Source organism: Nelumbo nucifera, chromosome 1 (genome assembly GCF_055504915.1).
Source record: "Nelumbo nucifera cultivar China Antique chromosome 1, China Antique-T2T, whole genome shotgun sequence".
In the NCBI taxonomy this organism is placed as follows: domain Eukaryota; kingdom Viridiplantae; phylum Streptophyta; class Magnoliopsida; order Proteales; family Nelumbonaceae; genus Nelumbo; species Nelumbo nucifera.
In genome coordinates this window covers 81,651,918-81,670,843 of record NC_142649.1, presented here as the reverse complement: position 1 = coordinate 81,670,843, position 18,926 = coordinate 81,651,918, and the positions used below count along the sequence as shown (strand labels likewise).

At 36.8% G+C, this 18,926-nt stretch overlaps 1 protein-coding gene across 2 annotated transcripts; it reads left to right on the top strand.

Annotated features, from left to right (window-relative positions):
- Nucleotides 1-11,802: 11,802 nt before the first annotated feature.
- Nucleotides 11,803-18,694, top strand: LOC104587148 (uncharacterized). 2 transcript variants are annotated; one of them, XR_733554.3, is made up of 3 exons: nt 12,124-12,264; nt 12,431-12,512; nt 18,074-18,212. XR_733554.3 is itself a non-coding variant. In XM_010244625.3 (2 exons), the coding sequence occupies exons 1-2, from the start codon at nt 12,009-12,011 to the stop codon at nt 18,385-18,387; spliced, it is 570 nt and encodes a 189-aa protein (XP_010242927.1). In that variant the 5' UTR covers nt 11,803-12,008; the 3' UTR covers nt 18,388-18,694. The 2 variants fall into 2 exon arrangements, 1 of the variants encoding a protein (XP_010242927.1); XM_010244625.3 differs by lacking the exon at nt 12,431-12,512 and having other exon boundaries at nt 11,803-12,264; nt 18,074-18,694.
- The last annotated feature ends 232 nt before the right edge of the window (nt 18,695-18,926 follow it).

Below are 18,926 nucleotides of genomic sequence, written 5' to 3'. Positions count from 1 at the left end.
TTTAATGGCTAAAGTTCAGGGGGGTCTTTGTTGCAAAAAAAAATGTACAGGGGGACTTTGTCACTAGCCCCATAGTACAAGGGGTCTTTATAATTTTTAGTTTTTAAAATTCACATCATTTTCGAAAAAAAAAAAAGAAAATTCTGAATTTCTGATCAGCAACTTCTACTGCTATGTTTGATTGCAATACAAACGCAAATTTGTACATTACATATTTACCCTTTTTTCGGTTCATGAATGCAAATAAGGTTCAGATTTTAAACTGTTTTTATACTCATCTTGTTTGTTTGAAATCAGTGCTAAGTGTGAACGTCATCATTAAATGCTCCAATGCCTTAACTTCAGTTAAAAAATTGATTATCAAAAGAATACAAAATTGTATCCAAAAAAATAGATACAGTAATTCTCTCTTTTCAGAGTATAGAAATGTCAAAAAATACATTTTTAGTATGATAATCATTACTTTTTTACATGTCAAGCAAATGCAAACTGCAGTACATAAATACCCCTAAACTCCATTTGTTTGCGATGCAAAAACCGAATCAGGGCATTTATGTATACCCCAATTCAGATTTGTGAGCATTTGCTTGCCATACACAAACGTGTCAGTTCAGATAGCAAAAATGTTTTTCTGACATGTTTGTGTCGTGAAGATAGTATATTTCTGTATCCATTTTTTGGATACAAACTTATGCTCTTGAAAACCAAAGTAAACAGACTTATTCATTGTATCAATCGAGCAATAGGAGAGACGCCGCTCCCAGGGTTCCACCAACGGTAACTTCTCTTCTTCTCCGACAGATGCATGGTCATCACCATCCATGGCCGATCTCTCTTCTCTTCCGCTCAGCTGGTGTGGTATTTTTTATTTTGCAGACTTCCTCCAGTAGAGACACAGTCGATCTCTTTCTATGGCTCAACCACTACTATCAAATCCAACCTCATTTTTTTCTTTATATAGATCTGCAAACAAAGACATTGCAGATGTATGTTTGCCAATACATAATATGCAAACCATATGCATTTGCCGATAGATATAGACGGTGGGTTGGCATATCAGTGATTTAGTTTTTCTTTTCTTTTTTATTATTTTGTTGATTATGTGCGGAGACGCAGATCAGTGGTTTTCCCTCTATCTTTCATGATCTGGAACTTAGACAACCGACGTTTGCCCAACTCATCTGTAGTCGTTTGTGTGTTTGAGTTGTAGAATAATGGTGTTTGTCTTTTGCAGGGTTTAGATATGGTTTCTATATAATCCTATTTCAGATGTTTGTCGCGTTTGACCAAATTTCAATGCACCAAGCCATCGTTAATTGGTGCACTTAATGTTTGCTCACATAATTCTACCAAACACTAACAATTTTGTATAAGTATTTGCCTCAAATGATACAAACGGCAAGAGTATAAAACAGGTGAACCCAAATTGCATTCATGAACCGGAATGAGTGTATTTATGCACACTACAAATTTGTATTTGCATCGCTTTCAAATGGAGACTTAGGAGGTGTGTCAAGTTAGTCCCCAAACTTCAAAATGTGTCCCTGCAATATCCTAAACTTTCAAATTGTATCTAACAGGTCCCTATCCGTTATAAGTGAAATTATAGAAATACCCATTAGGTGCCATCTAATTTTCTTTATTTGCCGCTTCCACATAAATCAATTCAAGAGCTGAGTAGCTTGAAATGGTAGCGCTTCAGGTGCAGCGACTATAGCGGAGAATTGTTGCTTTCATTAATGTTGAGTTCCTGCAAACTCAATGACTTATTATGTGGATGACAAAAATACACAAACCTTCACTCTTGATTTCTCGACTGAGCTTACCAAGTTATCATATTTCTTTCTTGTCTCCACGTTATGACTTTTGAAAAGCTCGTTAGTGATTAGTAAGGTATGGATAGTCATCAACTCATGTCCCAATGTGCTTGGTCCCATAAATGACCTTAACACTTATATGAAATGGGTAAAATGGTAAAAAAAATATCATAAAGGGTAATTTTGTTATTTTAAAATTATTTAATGTGCACCTATGTCACTGACGATGTTGATTGACAGTCAACTAACAATGGGGACCTATTAGACACAATTTGAAAGTTCTATAGAGACATGTTTTGAAGTTCGGGGACTAACTTGACACAACCCCCAAAGTACAGGGTACTGATCAGGAGCATCATTAATTCACCATTAAAATGTGCATGACGGTGTTGATTGACAATCAACTAACAATAGGGACCAATTAGACACAATTTGAAAATTTATGGTACTTTAGAGACATGTTTTCAAGTTTGGGGACTGACTTGACACAACCCCAAAAAAACACCAAAAATAAGAGTGAGCATCATTAATTCACAATTAAAATTATCTCCTATTTCTCAAATTAACTCATCCAAGCATCTCTCTTCACTAATCATATCATTAACTCTCCACTAATAATTCATGCCACTAATTCTCTCTATTCTCAATTACTCTATTAAATTTTCTAAAATTTATCAAGTGTATTTATATTCTATATCTATATTCATTAGATATATTTACATTTAATTATAATTATTAATAACAATTTAAATTCAATCAAAATACAATTTAAACATAACTAGCTTAATTAAATTAAATTAGTTATTATATACTTTATAATAAAAATTGTCATTTCATTCGAAAATAAAATTATTAATGTTTGAAATTTAAAATTGCATTTAATTACACTTATAACACAATTAAATTCCATTTCAGACTTAAAATCTTGTTACGCTTCCATTTAATTATCAATAAGGTAAATTGCATATTAGTACCATGTACTTTTGGCCTAGTCTCACTTTTGCACTTGCATTTCAAAACGTGTTAATCCAGTATTTGAACTCTCAAAACATCTCAATTTAGTCCAAAATCGTTAACTGTCATTAAGCGGTACACAAAATGACTCAAATAACCTTCAGGTGTCATCTAGTTTTATTTATCAACCATCCAAATGCCTAAATCTCTTAGAAGCTGATAGAGAAAAGCAATTTACCAAAAACTGGTTTGATAAAGCCCACGATCTACCCATGGTTTTTAAAACCAGACCGGACCGGATGGTTGGACTAGAAAAACCAGGACCGGTTCTGTTTTCCCCAAAAACCGGATTTTTCCCCAAAACCGTTGATTTTGGTCAGCGAACCGCTGAACTGGGTAATTAACTATTCGAACGGTTTTGATCATTTTTTATTTTATTTTTATTTTTTGTCAGAATGGGCTGAATGTTCGGTTTGAACGGTCAGACCGTTCGACCCGGTAACCAGACTGCTGACCGGTTCGGTTTCAAAAACCATGAATCCACCTACTGTGGACCTGGCTTGTACTGTGGCAACTGTGGAATTGTATTGGGGAAAAAAATCGATACAATTGCCCTCAGTCCATGGCCCACTGAACATATTGTTTTCTTCCTCCGAAATCTGGGTAGTTGTTCACCAAGCTCAGAATCAGACAAATCTCATGGCTTCGGAAATCACCAAGTCCAACCCCTGAAAGCCAATCACAAATTATATCCTGTATAGTAAAGTGGTTGAGGTTGATTATATTGGGTAGCTAATAATCCTCCACACATGAATGTACCTTGAACATCTCCTTGTTACAAGTATTATTGAAGGATTGCAATGGACTTGAACCTCCATCGCTGAAAGCTCAGGTTCTCTTTGCTTTCATTCCATAGTTTGTGGCTTCTTGGAAAACAGAGGTGACATTAATTTCCCCTCTCCAGAGGATTCGATGTCATTAACACATCATCCAGTAAGCGTGAAGCCACTAAAATATAAAGGATTCTCGTTTTTTAGGAAATGGATATTGTTCCTTCTTGCAAAACCGGTGACATCATCCTCTCTAACCCGGTTTCCTTATTCACCATTGCTTTGGATTGGTGGTGATTTTGGGGTTGTTTATCATTGTTTTGGTTCAATATTGATTGTTTAGAAAAATAATGATGAACAATGCCTTATTTCGTAGGGTCATTTTGATATTTTCAAAAATTTTAAGCCATACATGATATCACGTAATACAGATAACTGACGGAGTGCTAACAGTAGGAGCTAAATTGGGACGTTTTAGGAGGTTCAGGCATTGGATTGGCATGTTTTGAAATTCGGGTACTAAAGTGAGACTAGGCAAAGTACATGGTAATAATTTGTAATTTACTCTTATAATTATTAATAAAAATGTATAATTATTAAAAATTATTTTTTTAAAGATGGCATTATTATTAACAAATTCAATTTATAAACAATAGAAAGCATTAATAACAAAAATCCATTTTAATATTATTTAATAAGAAAAATTAAATTTAATTAGTACAAATAAAATATCATAAAAATTATAATTTATTTACATTTGTTTTGAAAAATAAAAGTTAATCAATAATATTTAAAACAATTTAGTAATTTATTTATATAACATACAAAGCAATTATTAATTGTTACCATTGATAAAATTAAAATTTTTATCATAGAATAAATACATTAATAAACTGTAATAAACTGAATAAATTTAACAAAAAATAGTTTCTACTAATAGAAATTCTGAAATTAATAAAACTATATTTTTTTAAATTATTAAAATTTGTTTATCTTAATAAAATAGTAAATAAATTAAATCCTAATATCCATTAAAAGTACTTTAAAATTATTATAAAATTAATACAAAATTATCTAACAATAATAAAGCTATTACTTTTATTTAATTTAAATCTCACAAATGTTAGTAAATCTAAACATTAATAAATTTATTGTTGGGGTTGGACCGTTGGAGTTGAAATGAGTAGGCCTACTTAGAATGTTACAAAAATCGAATTTAAGTTATGAATTGACAAAGTTTGATGAGAACAAAATGACTATGGAGTTCACGGACAATTAAGGAGAGAGAATGAAGTATGGTTAATCATGGGTCGAGATGGGCTTAACACTCGTGATAAGCCTTGGTCCAAGCTTGATTATGGCATATGACATATATATATATATATATATATATATATATATATATATATATATATATATATATATATATATATATATATATATATATATATATATATATATTATGAGTAATATGTATTATAGGTGTCAACTAAAATATTTAAATATACAATATAAAAAAAATATATGCATATTTATGAATAATTTATACATAAATATGTGTGGGTCATGCTTGAAGTATTGAACCCAAGCCCAACTCAGGGCCATGCCTTTGTTGGGCCAAGCTGAAAATGATCATCCCTTAGATAAAGGAGACAATCATTTTGCTAAAGCAAATAAGAGAACCTAGAACTAGGGCAATGTTTTAAAGTTAGTTAGTCTTGCCTTAGTTTGTTCGTTTTTTGGCTAATCAAAGTTGTAATAATTTCATAATTTAAATTTATTTTTTATTTTGTTGATTGACTGATTAATATTGTCATAAGGTTAGTTAAACATAACCAAAACATGACACTTTTGGACTTAGGTGGCATTTGATAATACTTTTTTCTAAAAAACTTGCTTTTCAGACACTAAACCCGTTTAATGTTGTCTGAAAATCGATCTGAAATCTGTTTATTGAATTATTAAATTTAATAAATAATTAATATTTTCAAATTTAAATAATGAGATTATTTAAATAACTAAATAATATTGCAAAATGACTAATTTCACTTATATTAATTAACAATTCTAGAAAATAACTTCCAAAAAAATTAATGTTTATTGATAATAATTTTAAAATCATAATCTATATTTATTATATATTAATATATACTAAAATTAACATTTACTATATTTTAATTATTTATTTATTTTTGTGATAAATTTATTTTAAATAATTATGTATAAATCTATTTTGTTTTTTATTTAATAGAATTTTTTCAATAATTTTATGAGATTAAACTACCGTGTTTAACTTTTTAAGTTTAATTTATTGTACTTATTGTATTTATTGTACTTATTGTATTTATTGTAATTTTGTTATAATTTATTGATTAATATTTATTATATATTAAACTATTATTTGATATTACATTATTTATTGACTAATTTAATATATTTTTAGTATTTATTGTATTTTTGTAATTATTGTATTTTCATTATCAATATATTTTCAATAATTATGTATTTTTGAAATAAATTTTCAATTATTATTGTAGATTAAACTATTATTATTTATTAGATACATATTAAACTATTAATTTAGCTAAAATTATGAGTGTTCATGGGTTGGTTTTGTTTGGTTGTAGGCTGGTTGGCCAACCAAATCAACCTAGTCAAGTTGGGGAGTTGGTCACCCGAAGTTGACTGACAATTAGTGAAAACCAGACTAACTTGGGTTGTACCAGTTTGGGTCGTTTTTCGGTTTGGTTGATCAGTTCAAAAGATTTAAACTTAAAAAAATAAATTTAAATTTAAAAAGTTACAATGTCATTATTAAAAAAAATAAATTTATAAATTAAATTTATGATATAAAATATTTTAGACTAAGAAATATGAGAATTTTTCCACTATATATATATGGCCATGTCATTTGATATAAATGGCCAAAGTGAAACTGATCCAACCTGGTTAGGTTAGAAAATTGTTGAATTAAAGCTAACAAGAAATACTAGAAAATCAACCAACTTGGTTCAAGTTGGTTAGGTTGGTTGGTTTCATCAGTTTGGTGAACAACCCTAGCTGAAATTAATTATTATTATTTTTGTATTGTAAAATGATTACTAAAAGTAGTACATAAAATATAAAGGAAAATCTATGATGCGGGAAAGATATGGTATAAGAAGAGTTTTGATTAATCAAAATCCACCCATGAATTTTGATAAATAACACCTGATTGGCTACCACGTTTATGATACCTGTTGATTGGTCAAAAAATTTTTAGATATCATATCTTTCCCATATCGTAGTCGAACACAGAATATAAATAATTATTAATTATTTAAAAATTAAAAGTATGTGTTTCTATTGTTTAACCTTCGCTTAATAAATCTCGTGCATTGCACGGGTCCCTGGTAGTAAAAATATAAAATATATAAAGTATATAACTATATACTTGAATAGAATATCCAAATTCAATCCATTATTATATTCGAATTATTAGAATTAAGTTCATACATCGTAAGGGTCTATATTCAATATCTTCTATAGTCGCTACATCGTTGTACTTGCCTTAGTGTTAGGTAAGGATACAAACGGATTGGATCATATTCGAATCAGGTATACTCGAATCAGATTTGGCATTGTTCATGTCGAATCGGATCCGATCGGATTTGATAAGACTCGATTTGAATTTGAATTCTATCACTAAGTCAAATTTGATCCAATCCGACTTGTTTTCTTTAAAAATTAATAAATTATTTAAAGAAAAATAAAATATACTAATTTAAATAAAATAAAAACAAAAAAAAAAATAAATATTTTTTTAATTATTTTCATGATATATACATGTTTTTTATAAAAAAAATAAATAATATAACAAATTTATAAAAAATATATTTATAAATAAATAAACAACATATATGTATTATATATTTATATTTATAAATATAATATATATCGGATCAAATAAGGTAGTGATCTGAATCCGATCAAATTTCTGATCGGATGCTATTATCCTATTCGATCCGAAGATCCGTATAGGGGTGATCGACCAAATAGGATGGGATTAGACTTGTTCATGGGCTGGACTGGGCCGGGCTCGGGCTGGGCTTTTACTCTTCATAAACATGACTTTGTAAGGCCCGAGCCCGGCCCTAATAAAAAGCCTGAAGCTCAACCTAACAAAAGAAAGAACTAATTGCTGGTGACTGTGTTCGCCGGTGCTGAGTTCACATTAGAGAGAGAGAGAGAGAGAGAAGACTCACCATCGGTCTGCCGGAGTTGTTGCACCGGTGAATGTTCGTCGATTCTGTGGCTGCTTGAGAGTGTGAGGAGGATGTGAAGAGAAGAGAGGTTTGACACTAGGCAGTTCGGCTAACTGGAAAAGTGGAAAGAGATGAATAAGAAGGGTTACTTAGGATATTAGGGTTTTTGGGTTTAGTATATAGGTCGGGCCGGGTCGGGCTAATTTGGCAAATTCCGAGCCAGCTTGAATTTATTGTGGGTCGGGCTTTTTGGCCCAAGGTGAAGCCCGCGGGCTCATTTGCGTGTTCAAGCCGGGCCAGGCCGGGCCGACCCGTAGGGCCACCCGGCCCATGAACAGGTCTAGATGAGATCTCAAATCTCAGATCGGATCGAATCCATTTGCATCCGTAGTGTTAGGCCGAATTATATGCACTTGGTGGTTGTATTTAGTGGTTGTTTAAGCAATAATAACACCCCACATCAGTTATACAGCCCAGTGAGAGATTAACTTGATGGATGACGTGGTGTCACGGGGCTAGTCGTTGGGACCCCGTGCGGCACTCGAATGCGACGAGTAAGCCTAAACAACAAGCAACAACACACGAAAAGGCAACAGAGATGGCACACGAATTAGAAAAATGCTACTTGTATTGCATTAATGGATGGCAAGCATAAGCACACAGTTCGGTGTCGAGGGGATCTCACGCTTAACCATTACATGCTCATGACTCACTCGACTATCTACCTCCCCTCAAAGAGTATGTTAAGCTTTTGGGAGAGTGACAATAAGAAACATCAAAATGATGAAAATTCATACTAAGTAATTACAATAACACCACTGGCGGTCCCCCCTTACAAAATACATGCAAAGCCGACCCATGAAACACATGTTGACACCATGAAGGCACGCGGTTGGCACTCTGATGGCTCACGGTAGGTGCTTGATGGCACGACGAAAGAGTGACCTGTGACATTCTCCCCCACTCAATTCGATCTACGACCTTGGAGATCGGGTTCGGCTGGTCCCTTAGAGTCACTGTTGCGGAAGGAAGGTTCTTCTGCTGCTCCCCGAACCGGCTGTCGTCCAAGGCCGAGGTGTATATTTTGGTGGCATGGCTGGGTTGGCTCATTCTGTTGGGGTTTCCTATGGCTAAGTCCTTTCCTGGCAGCCTCAAGGTATGTTAGTGGCTGGTTCAGTTTGGCTAAGGGGTAGGTTTGGGCCAGGTAAGGATCAAAATGGTGTTTTAGATTATTAAGGTGTGGGTTCCCATACATTTTTCCCCAAGGGTAACTCACAGGGCTACTGCGGGAATTAGCCTGAGGGATGATGTGAATATGGTCCCTAGATGGCTTGGGTGACACTCGCTCTCCCCGGGGGTTGTGGTAGTAGATGTGGGCAAGGTTTGATACGGCCTTGGGTCTTCTGTTGGGCCCATCACTTGCGGGTGCTTGCAGCTTTTGTTGCGAAGTCGACTTCTGCTGATGTGGTTGGTGTTGAAGCTGATGTTGGTGCTGACTTGGGTGCTGGCATTGGCGTTGGCGCTGAAAATGGAACAGTCTTGGGGGTGACTTCTTCCTGGTGACGACTTCCCAACCAGTTCCAGTGTCACTGTGAGGTACTTGACAGGGGTTCTTCCTTGTTGATGCGGCGCTGTCTTCATGGTTGCTGGTTTCTTGGTACAACTGTAAGGCTAAAAGCTGCTTCCCGAGTATCTGCAAGGATGATGAGACAGGAATCATGCAAGGGGAGTGTTCATCCAGAATAAGCAAGCTGTTGATGTGTGGCATAAGTGCTGCTTCCGCCTGCGTGAGGAACTCCACTCCAAGAACAACCTGAAAATCATCCAAGGGAACCACAGATAGATTGATGGGTCCTTTCCATGGTCTAACTCGGAGTTCTACTCCACGGGCCATGCCCTCTACTGCTTTGGCCCCGGAGTTGACAGCCTTGACCCACCCAGTTTGTTTGGTGGTGGTTAAGCCAAGTCACTTTACCTCTGCAAGCGAAATGAAGTTGTGGGTGGCCCCAGTGTCCACCAAGGCTTGGGTGGGCCTCCCGCCGAGGGTGATGTCTACATAATTCAGCCCCTTGTGGGCTTTGGTGGGCCGCTTGGATGTGGCATCTTTCTTGACCATGGCGTTGATGAGCTGGAGGGCACCTACTCTTGGCACCGCTGTGGGTTTCTCCTCATCGCTCTCTTCACTATCGCTGAGTTTGGCAATGAGGGCAGTTATTTTCTTTCGGGTTGGACAGTCACTCACCCAATGCTTCCCATTGCAAAGGTAACAAGGTGCAAAAGGAGGTCTCCTAGTGACTTGGTGGCCCTAATAGCTTGGGCCTCCTTGTGGCTTCTTCCCTTGTTGGTAATTGTAGGGCTTGTCTGCAGGCACTGGCTTCTCCTTTATAGAGGTTGATTGTGGATCTCCCCCACTCAGACTCATGGTACCTGGGCTGGATGGTCTTTGCACATCTTCCTTAGGTGTTCTCAGATCAACAAGCTGCTCAGCTACAACCATAGCGGTGGCGAGGTCCTCAACCACGCGTCGCTGGAGTTCGAGCTCAGCCCATGGCTTGAGACCATCCATGAAATTGAACAGGAGATCCTTGTCCGACATGTCAGAGATCTCCAATGTCAAGGCCGAAAACTCCTTGACATAGTCATGCAGTGATTCTTGATGTCTAAGATTCTTCATTCTTCGGCGCACCATGTACTCAATATTTTATGGGTAGAATTGCCGCTTGATCTCACGCTTGAATCCAACCCAGGTGTCGATGATGCGGGTTCCACATTCAATGTCTTGGCAACACCTACGCCACCATAACATTGCGATATCAGTCAAATACATAGCAGTTGTACGTACCTGAGTTTGGTTGTCAATGATGCTAGTGGCGGAGAAATATTGCTCCAATTGCCACAAGGAATTGTCAAGCTCCCTAGCATCCCGAGCACCCGAGTAAGGTGTTGGCTCTTGGATCTTGATGTTCATGGAAGCTAGGGTGGACATAGTGCTAGGTGCGTTGGCCACCGCCCTCTTTAGGAGTGTCATCTCATCTCTCATCTCATCCAATTGCGCTTGAAATCTGTCTAGCAAGCCCTGTTGGCTACTTTGGGAAGGCCCAACTCCCGAATCCTGTATGGTGGTGTGCATGTCTCTGAAGGCGCCATTGAAACGTCCTTCTAGTTCCACCACTACATTCTCAACCGTCTCTAGGTTGAGGTGGAGTTCATCAACCCGATCTCGGGTTTCTCCCACTGTCACCTCACAACGTAGGAGGCACATGTCCACGGTAGCTAGTTGGTCGACTGGTTTGTTGTGCTTGCTAGCTTTAGTTGTGCGGCCCTTCGGGGCTTGTGTCTTGGTAGGTTCGTCAAGTGGAGCTTCATCAGTGTCGTGGGCTTGGAGCTGCCCATGTGGTGTGTCATTGACAATGCCACGGTTGCTCTTCATTGTGTTGATGTAGGGACAAAGACAAGGTCCAGAGTGTGTGTAGGAACTCCTGCTCTGATACCAACTGTCACGGGGCTAGTCGTTGGGACCCCGTGCGGCACTTGAATGCGACGAGTAAACCTAAACAAGCAACAGCACAAGAAAAGGCAATAGAGATGGCACATGAATTAGAAAAAAGCTACTTGTATTGCATTAATAGATGGCAAGCATAAGCACACAATTCGGTGTCGAGGGGATCTCATGCTTAACCTTTACATGCTCATGACTCACTCGACTACCTACCTCCCCTCAAAGAGTACGCTAAGCTTTTGGGGGAATGACAATAGAAAACATCAAAATAATAAAAATTTATACTAAAAAATTATAATAACGCCATTGGCGATCCCCTTACAAAATACATGCAAAGCCCACCCATGACACGCATGTTGACACCGTATTAAGGCACGGGGTCCCCCTTAATGGCGCGACGAACGAGTCACCTGTGACAGTGGGCGTGGGGCGTTATTATTGGTTGAATAGCCTACAACATAGCCATATGTTCTGTGTCTTCTGGCTCTCACAAAATTCTCTCTCGGTGCGACTCTGCGAGTTGCTCGTCTATTTAGACTGATTGTACTCTCTTCTGAGACATCTCCAAATCTCTTAGATCTATCCTTATCCGGTGACGCTTCTGTAAATCTTTCTCTTTCTGATTCTATTCAACCAATTCGATATTCTCTTTTATTCTATATCCATGACTACGGTACTGGAATCGATGACTATTCCTCGTTGCTCCGGCTTCCTTTCAACCCTTTCGCCGTCACCGACGGTTCCATCGGTTTCGTCTACTTCTAGCAGTCCTAAAGTCGGTATTCTGCCGGAATTTAAAGGCTTGAGGATTCAATCGCGTCCTCTGAGGAGCACGTCAGCCTCGGTAAGCACGACGAGTGGGGGGATTACACGATGCAGAGGAAGAGTCGTCTGCGAGGCTCAGAACACAATTCTACACGGTTGGTCTCTACCTTTCCCGCCATTTTTGTGCTCACTTGAATTGATAGCTTAACTTCGTGATTGGTTTCTTATAAAGATAGTTAACTTCAGGAGTTTGGGTGATTCTGTTCTGATGGTTGTCTGTTGTCACGATTACTGAAAATCCATTTGGTTTATAATTTACAGTTATGGGTCCTTCAGATGAAGCTAATATTGTTTGAGCGCGAAGGAGCTTGTGTTTTGGTTATAAACTGAAAACAGTTCAGAGGTATTAGTTAATCATTGTTTAGTAGCTTCATTGAGTTTTTGAAAGCGAATGGAGTTTTACTATTTGGTCAAATGCCATAGTGAGGATATGCTTTTTATTTGTATCTTAGATTAGTCATTGAGATAACTCAATTGAGTAATCAACGACCTCATTTAAGTAAATCTTGAAACAATTCATGGATTACTCACAAAAATGAAAGTCAGAACGTAGCCTTAGCTGTTGAACCTCAAACAGCTAGGTTTAGTAGCACACTAGCACTGTATTTGTGGTTTGTTTAGTTTAACTAGAGCTTAAGCTCTTGTTTAGTTTTGAGCTATTTCCTAGAGCATAATCCAAACTGAGGATTTTGCATGACTCGTTATGTGATATTTTGGGATTTAGAAGCTCTGCCTGATTCTGGCTTTTGCCCCCGTTTCTTCTACATTCTCATGTTTGCCATTTTTAGTTTCTGTCTTTTCTATCGTCTTTACTTGAGCTCCAATTTGATTGTAAAGATCAGAACAACACAGACAAGGAAGTGAGAAAATATGGACATGAAGACTCTAAAATAGCAGGGCATAAACTATTAATCATTTTTGTCACCCTGGACAAGCTTTTGAGGTGAAGATCTTTTCCAAATCTCCTTTTGCTGTTTTTTAATGATTTTTGTATTTCTCAACTTCTATTATAGCTAACATAATTAAATTACAATTAGCTTCCTGGGTTCCATTTAACCATTACCTTTTTCTCATAATTGTTAGGGAAACCAAAGTGTAATAAGTAAAATCAAGATGCTGTACAATATTACATTATTACCAATGCCAACACTATTAACACTGAAAAGCTGAGGACTTTTTGGTAGCTGACCAACAAGCATATCCTTTTTTTTTTATTTTCAAGTGAATTTGAATATCTTTTAAGCAATCAACATAAATTAAGAGGAAATTGTTGAAATTTGTCAAGCTTATCTCTAGATGAGTTCTCCATTGCATAAGAACTAGAGAACACTTTATGATATTTAGCATTTATGACTTGTAGAGAGACTGGGCCGAATGGGCCCTAGTCTCTTATTATCTTGACTTCTTTTATTTGTTATGCTTATGTTTATGGGCCTTGTCCATATGGACATGTTAACCATTTTTTTATTATTTTAAGTTATGTTTATGAGCTGGCCACCCCATTAAGGGCATCATTGTAATTATTCCATTGAGATTAGATTAATAAAATTGATTGGCAGAAAGGAGAAAGAACTGATCGAACTCTCTTCTCCTCCTCCCTTCTTCTTCTTCTTCTTTTCCTCGATGAGGACCTTTTCTCTCTTCCTCTTTGCGTTTTTGGGATGTACTTGCTATATTCATATTCATAGCCACCAAAGGCATAAGTTTGAACCTAAGGTTCATAAGTGTATTTTTCTAGGATATACCTCCACACAAAAGAGATATTGCTGGTTTGATCCGGTTCGTGGCACCCGCTTTGTTTCTAGGGATGTCACATTTGCAAAGTCCATGCATTTCTTTTGCACTTTTTTCGAGGGTGAGCATTTAGTGGAAATATTTGTAGAGTCCCCAACTATTCTTTTTCCCATTCCTATTTAGACCTCAGTTGAGTCACTTGCTTCTTCTGTTGAGTCTTCTTCACATATTCTTGCTCCTCCTCCTTCTCATCCTCATACTTTGATCTCTCATCCCATTGTTCAAAGGTGGTACCAAAGGCAGCTCAAACATGAACAAGTTGTTTCCACACCTTTAGTTGAGCCTCTTCACCTCCCATCACTAATGAGATAATAGGTTATCCCTCTTTTGCTCTCACCGACAACTTCCCAAACCTATACCTTCCTATTGCCCTTAGAAAAGGGAAACAAAAGTGTACAATCCATTGCATCTCCAAACACCTGTCCTACAACTTTCTTTTTCCAACATACTATTCCTTCTTAGCCTTTGTTTCTACACAAGCTATCCCAAATCTGTCTCAGAAGCTTTATCTAAACCAGAATGAAGGGATGCTATGATGACTGAGATAGATGCTTTGCATAAGAATATTACTTGCGAAATTATGGATTTACCTAAGGGGAAGGAACCTGTCGGTTGTAAATGGGTATTTACCATTAAGTACCATGCTGATGGTACTATTGAGAGGTTTAAGGCCCGTTTGGTTGCTAAAGGTTACACTCAAATGTATGGTATTGATTACTTGGAGAACTTTGCTCCTGTGGCTAAAATGTTTTCAGTTCAGGTTCTCATATCCTTGGCTACTAGTTTTGACTAGGCACTCTATCAATTTGATGTCAAAAATGCCTTCTTAAATGGAGATTTGCATGAGGAGGTTTATATGTCTTTGCTTCCATGAGTGTATGGGAGAGAAATGCAAGGGAACATGTGTAAATTGAACAAGTCTGTTTTGGTCTCAAACAATCTCCTAGAGCTTAGTTTGAAGGGTTTTGTATTACTCTTGTTACCTTTGGATACACACAAACTCAATAGGATCATACTCTCTCTGTCAAGAGGAGAGCCTCTTTGGTGACCTTTCTTATTGTTTGTGTGGATGAGATTGTAGTTACTGGTGATGATGCACAGGAAGTTCTCCCACGAAAAGTTTCTTAACATTGAGTTTATCAAAGATTTAGGGAATTTAGATATTTTTTAGGAATAAAAGTTGCTCAGTCTAAGGAAGGTATATTCATTTCTTAGCGCAAGTATGTCCTTGATCTTCTTACCAAGATTGGCAAACTTGGTATTAAGCCTGCTTCTACACCTATAGACTTAAATCACAAGCTCTCGACCATTGATGGTGAATTGTTGGTTGATAAGGGAGTGTTCTAGAGATTGCTTGGGAAGTTATTGTATTGCTGTATAACTCGACCGAGTATTTCTTGTGTAGTGAGTGTCATTAGTTAGTTCACACATTCTCCTAGAGACATATGGCAGTCACTAAGAGGGTCTTCTGTTACCTAAAGGGGACTTTAGGGAAAGGCGTTCTTTTTACTAAACATGGACATATGAAACTAGAGGCATATATGGATGCAAACTGGGTTGGATGTATTGCTGACAGGAGATCTATCTCGGATTACTGTGCTATGGTGGCAGGGAACATTGTTCACGGAGGAGTAAGAAGTAGTTTGTGGTCGCTAGATTTTTTGCTGAGGCAAAGTACAAGGCGGTGGCCCATGGAGTTTCACGGGAAGTTTGCTTGTCATTTATTGCTTCTGAAGAATAGTTAGCTGATGTCTTGACGAAGGAAGTTCCAAAAGGAAAGCTACTACATTATATAAGCAAGTTGGGCATGATTGACATCTATGCTCAGCTTGAGGGGGAGTGTAGAGAGGTTGGGTTTGTTAACTATTTTGTTTTATTGTTTTGAGTTATGTTTATGAGCTGGATGCTCCATTAAGGGCATCATTGTAATTATTCCATTGAGATTAGATTAATACAACTGATTAGGAGAAAGAATAGAGAACTGATCGAACTCTCTTCTCCTCCTCTCTTCTTCTCTCATCATCTTCTTCCCTGTCCGATTCACATCTTGACGTTTTTGAGAGGATGACAAACTGTAGGTTGTAGTTTCATCTTTTACAAGAAGAAATGAGGATTCGGCCTTCAGGCATAGCTCCCTCTACAAATGTACTCATAATTCTAATTTCTACTAGTAAACTTTGATGGTTGCACTCTTAAATAATCCTGGTGACTCGGATTTTTGGGGCTGGATGGCTTTTGGACCTAGATCAACTAGCAGGAAGAGGGCTTTATGGGACAATTATATTGGCTCTGTCTGAGGTAAACTATTAGGTTCTTAGTACAGTATGTTTGTATACTGGGGGAGAATGGAAAGACCACTTGAGGACTCTCTCTCTCTCTCTCTCTCTCTCACACACACACACACACATTCAGAAATATGCAAATAATGACCTTGAAGAAACAACTCGCAAGTCACAACAAGCCAAACAACTAGTTGGGAAAGAAGAAAGAGTTAATAGCTTAAAGTAAAGGGAGAGAAACACTAATAGATGGAACATCTATCACAAGGCACCTATATGTTGCAGTTGTGGTGACAACCATAAGATCACTTAAAGATTTTGAGCAAGCTTGGTTGCACCCACTTAAGCCTTACTGGTTCTCTATTAAAATTATGCAACTTATCTCATGTCCATCAGGCCTTATCAAGATCCATTAATTAATGACCTTGATCTTATTCCTTTATATGAAAAAGGATAGAAATATGAATTTTTCCACTTGTATTGCTATTTTGTTTTCTTTTTCCTTTTTATGTAAAGAAGGGAATTATGACTAGTTAGGTGTTTCAGTTGGTTAGGATTGGTTAAATCAAGATCTTCTTGCCATGTTTAGGCATTTGGCTTCCAAGGGTAATCCTCATGGGTATTGTTAACAATTAAGAAGTTTATTAAAAAAACCTAAGACATTGAGATCCATTGATTTACTATCACATTTTTATTGTTGAAAATAAGAAATAAATTGTTCTTGCCACAATAATGTTTACTAGCCCTTCCCCCATAAAAAAATATGAAAAAGAAATCTTTTAAGGGAACAAAAAGCATGGGAGGATTTGAAACAAATGCCCAAGTACAGGATAAAGGCAATGACATGAAGAAGCAAAAGAAGTTTAGTATCAAGTTACAACATATAAGATTTCATAAGTTCAGAAACCACAGAAACAGTCAAGTCAATTTTTTGAAGGAAAACCCCTGTTTTCCTGGATGCTCTGCCCCTGTCTTCACTTCCTATATGCATGCACAATAGTCATCATCAGCAGCAGAAGCACTGTCAAGTTAGCGTATTTGTCTATGTTGTCTTCATTTATCAGGGGTAGTAAATATCCCTTTGGTAACAAGAAAACTTCACAAAGATTCTGCAAAGTGCCGTTTGCACATTTTTTTTCATGTGTGTTTTAATACCCTTTGAGGACATCCTGTAATTTCTTCATTTTTTTTTTACTAGGAAAGTAGGAATCTAATTCCAATGGCAGACTACCATTTGTCCTTAGATTTAATTCATTGAATTGGCATGGCAAGGTTTCTGAAAATAGATGGTATTTACATCTTGCACCTTAATGTATATACCTTTTGTCATGAGATAATAGATAATTGCTGAAGCGGAATGCAGATAAAGGAAATCTGCCTACCCAAGACATCAAAAGATTCAAAACAAAAACAAACTAAAAGAAAAGGTCTCAAAATAAACAGTGAGGAATAGAGTAAGAGCACAGGTGGATGGCAAAGGTGTGAACATCCATTTAGTTTTGGACTTTCTATTCTTAAAGGCTGTAAGGACGTCAAATTTCATGACTTTACTTAATTCATTCACTAATTTATTGGGGGGTTGATTGATGCTTGTTCAAGTAAATGTCCACTGTCAATCTGTGACATCAACAGTATTGACATTTTGCAACATATCACATACATGTTCACTTACTGATCTTGATGTATTTCAGTTAGAAACTTTGGTTATTTATATACATCATTTTACTACTCAACTCAACTCAATCCCATCTTAATCCAAACTATTTATGCACATCTTTTAGTGTAATTCTTTTAATATATGAAATGAATGAACCCCCTCTGGGTGATGCAGTGCCTGCCGTGACAGATTCAACGTGGCAGCCACTTATCCATGAAACTGACCAAGCTGTGTTGGTTGAGTTTTGGGCGCCGTGGTGTGGGCCATGCCGCATGATCCACCCCATAATAGGTGAGATATCAAAGCAATATGCTGGGAGATTGAAATGCTTTCAATTGAACACCGACGAGTGCCATTCACTTGCAACTCAATATGGGATCCGAAGCATCCCAACCATCATGATCTTCAAGAATGGGGAGAAGAAAGACATGATTATTGGTGTTGTGCCCAAAAGTTCTCTGATTGCTAGCATCGAGAAATTCTTGTAGAGGTTGGTAAATAAATTGGCAAGAAACTAGTGCTTCTAGTTGTTTGATGACACTACTAAGGCTTTAGGCTTTTATGTTGAGAATCTAGTTTCCATGCTGCCAAAATGAATATAATAGCGTGAGGTATGTGGTTATAGAGGCTGCTGTATGTTTTGTTCTCTTGTACAAGACATTTCTCCTCATTTGTTTCCTTACAAATTTCAGAAGATGCATTTCTTTGGAGATTTTTTAAAGGTTAATCTTCTTTTGTATTCTTTACTGACTCTACCCGTGGATGAGTAAGCAAACATGAACTCAAATTCAACAGTGAATTCAGCTGCAGTGCTTTCAACTTGTCACCACTCAAATGCAGGGCAAATGCCTGCCTGTTAGCAGGCCCTATATATGATTTTAATAAGTTCAATGAGTAATCACTATATAAACACTTGTAGCTGATTTACTCATAATTTTCTGTTCATCTTTATATATGGCCGATCACCTTGTCTCCTGGGTCTCACCTATTGCCATTTCAACAATACAGGTTGGTGGTTGGGCAAACA

Excerpts from the sequence above, each read along its gene's own strand:
- LOC104587148 (XM_010244625.3), top strand. The coding sequence starts at position 12,009 with ATGACTACGGTACTGGAATCGATGACTATTCCTCGTTGCTCCGGCTTC. Across the intron at positions 12,265-18,073 it reads TCAGAACACAATTCTACACG|TGCCTGCCGTGACAGATTCA; the intron begins GTTGGTCTCTAC and ends TGGGTGATGCAG.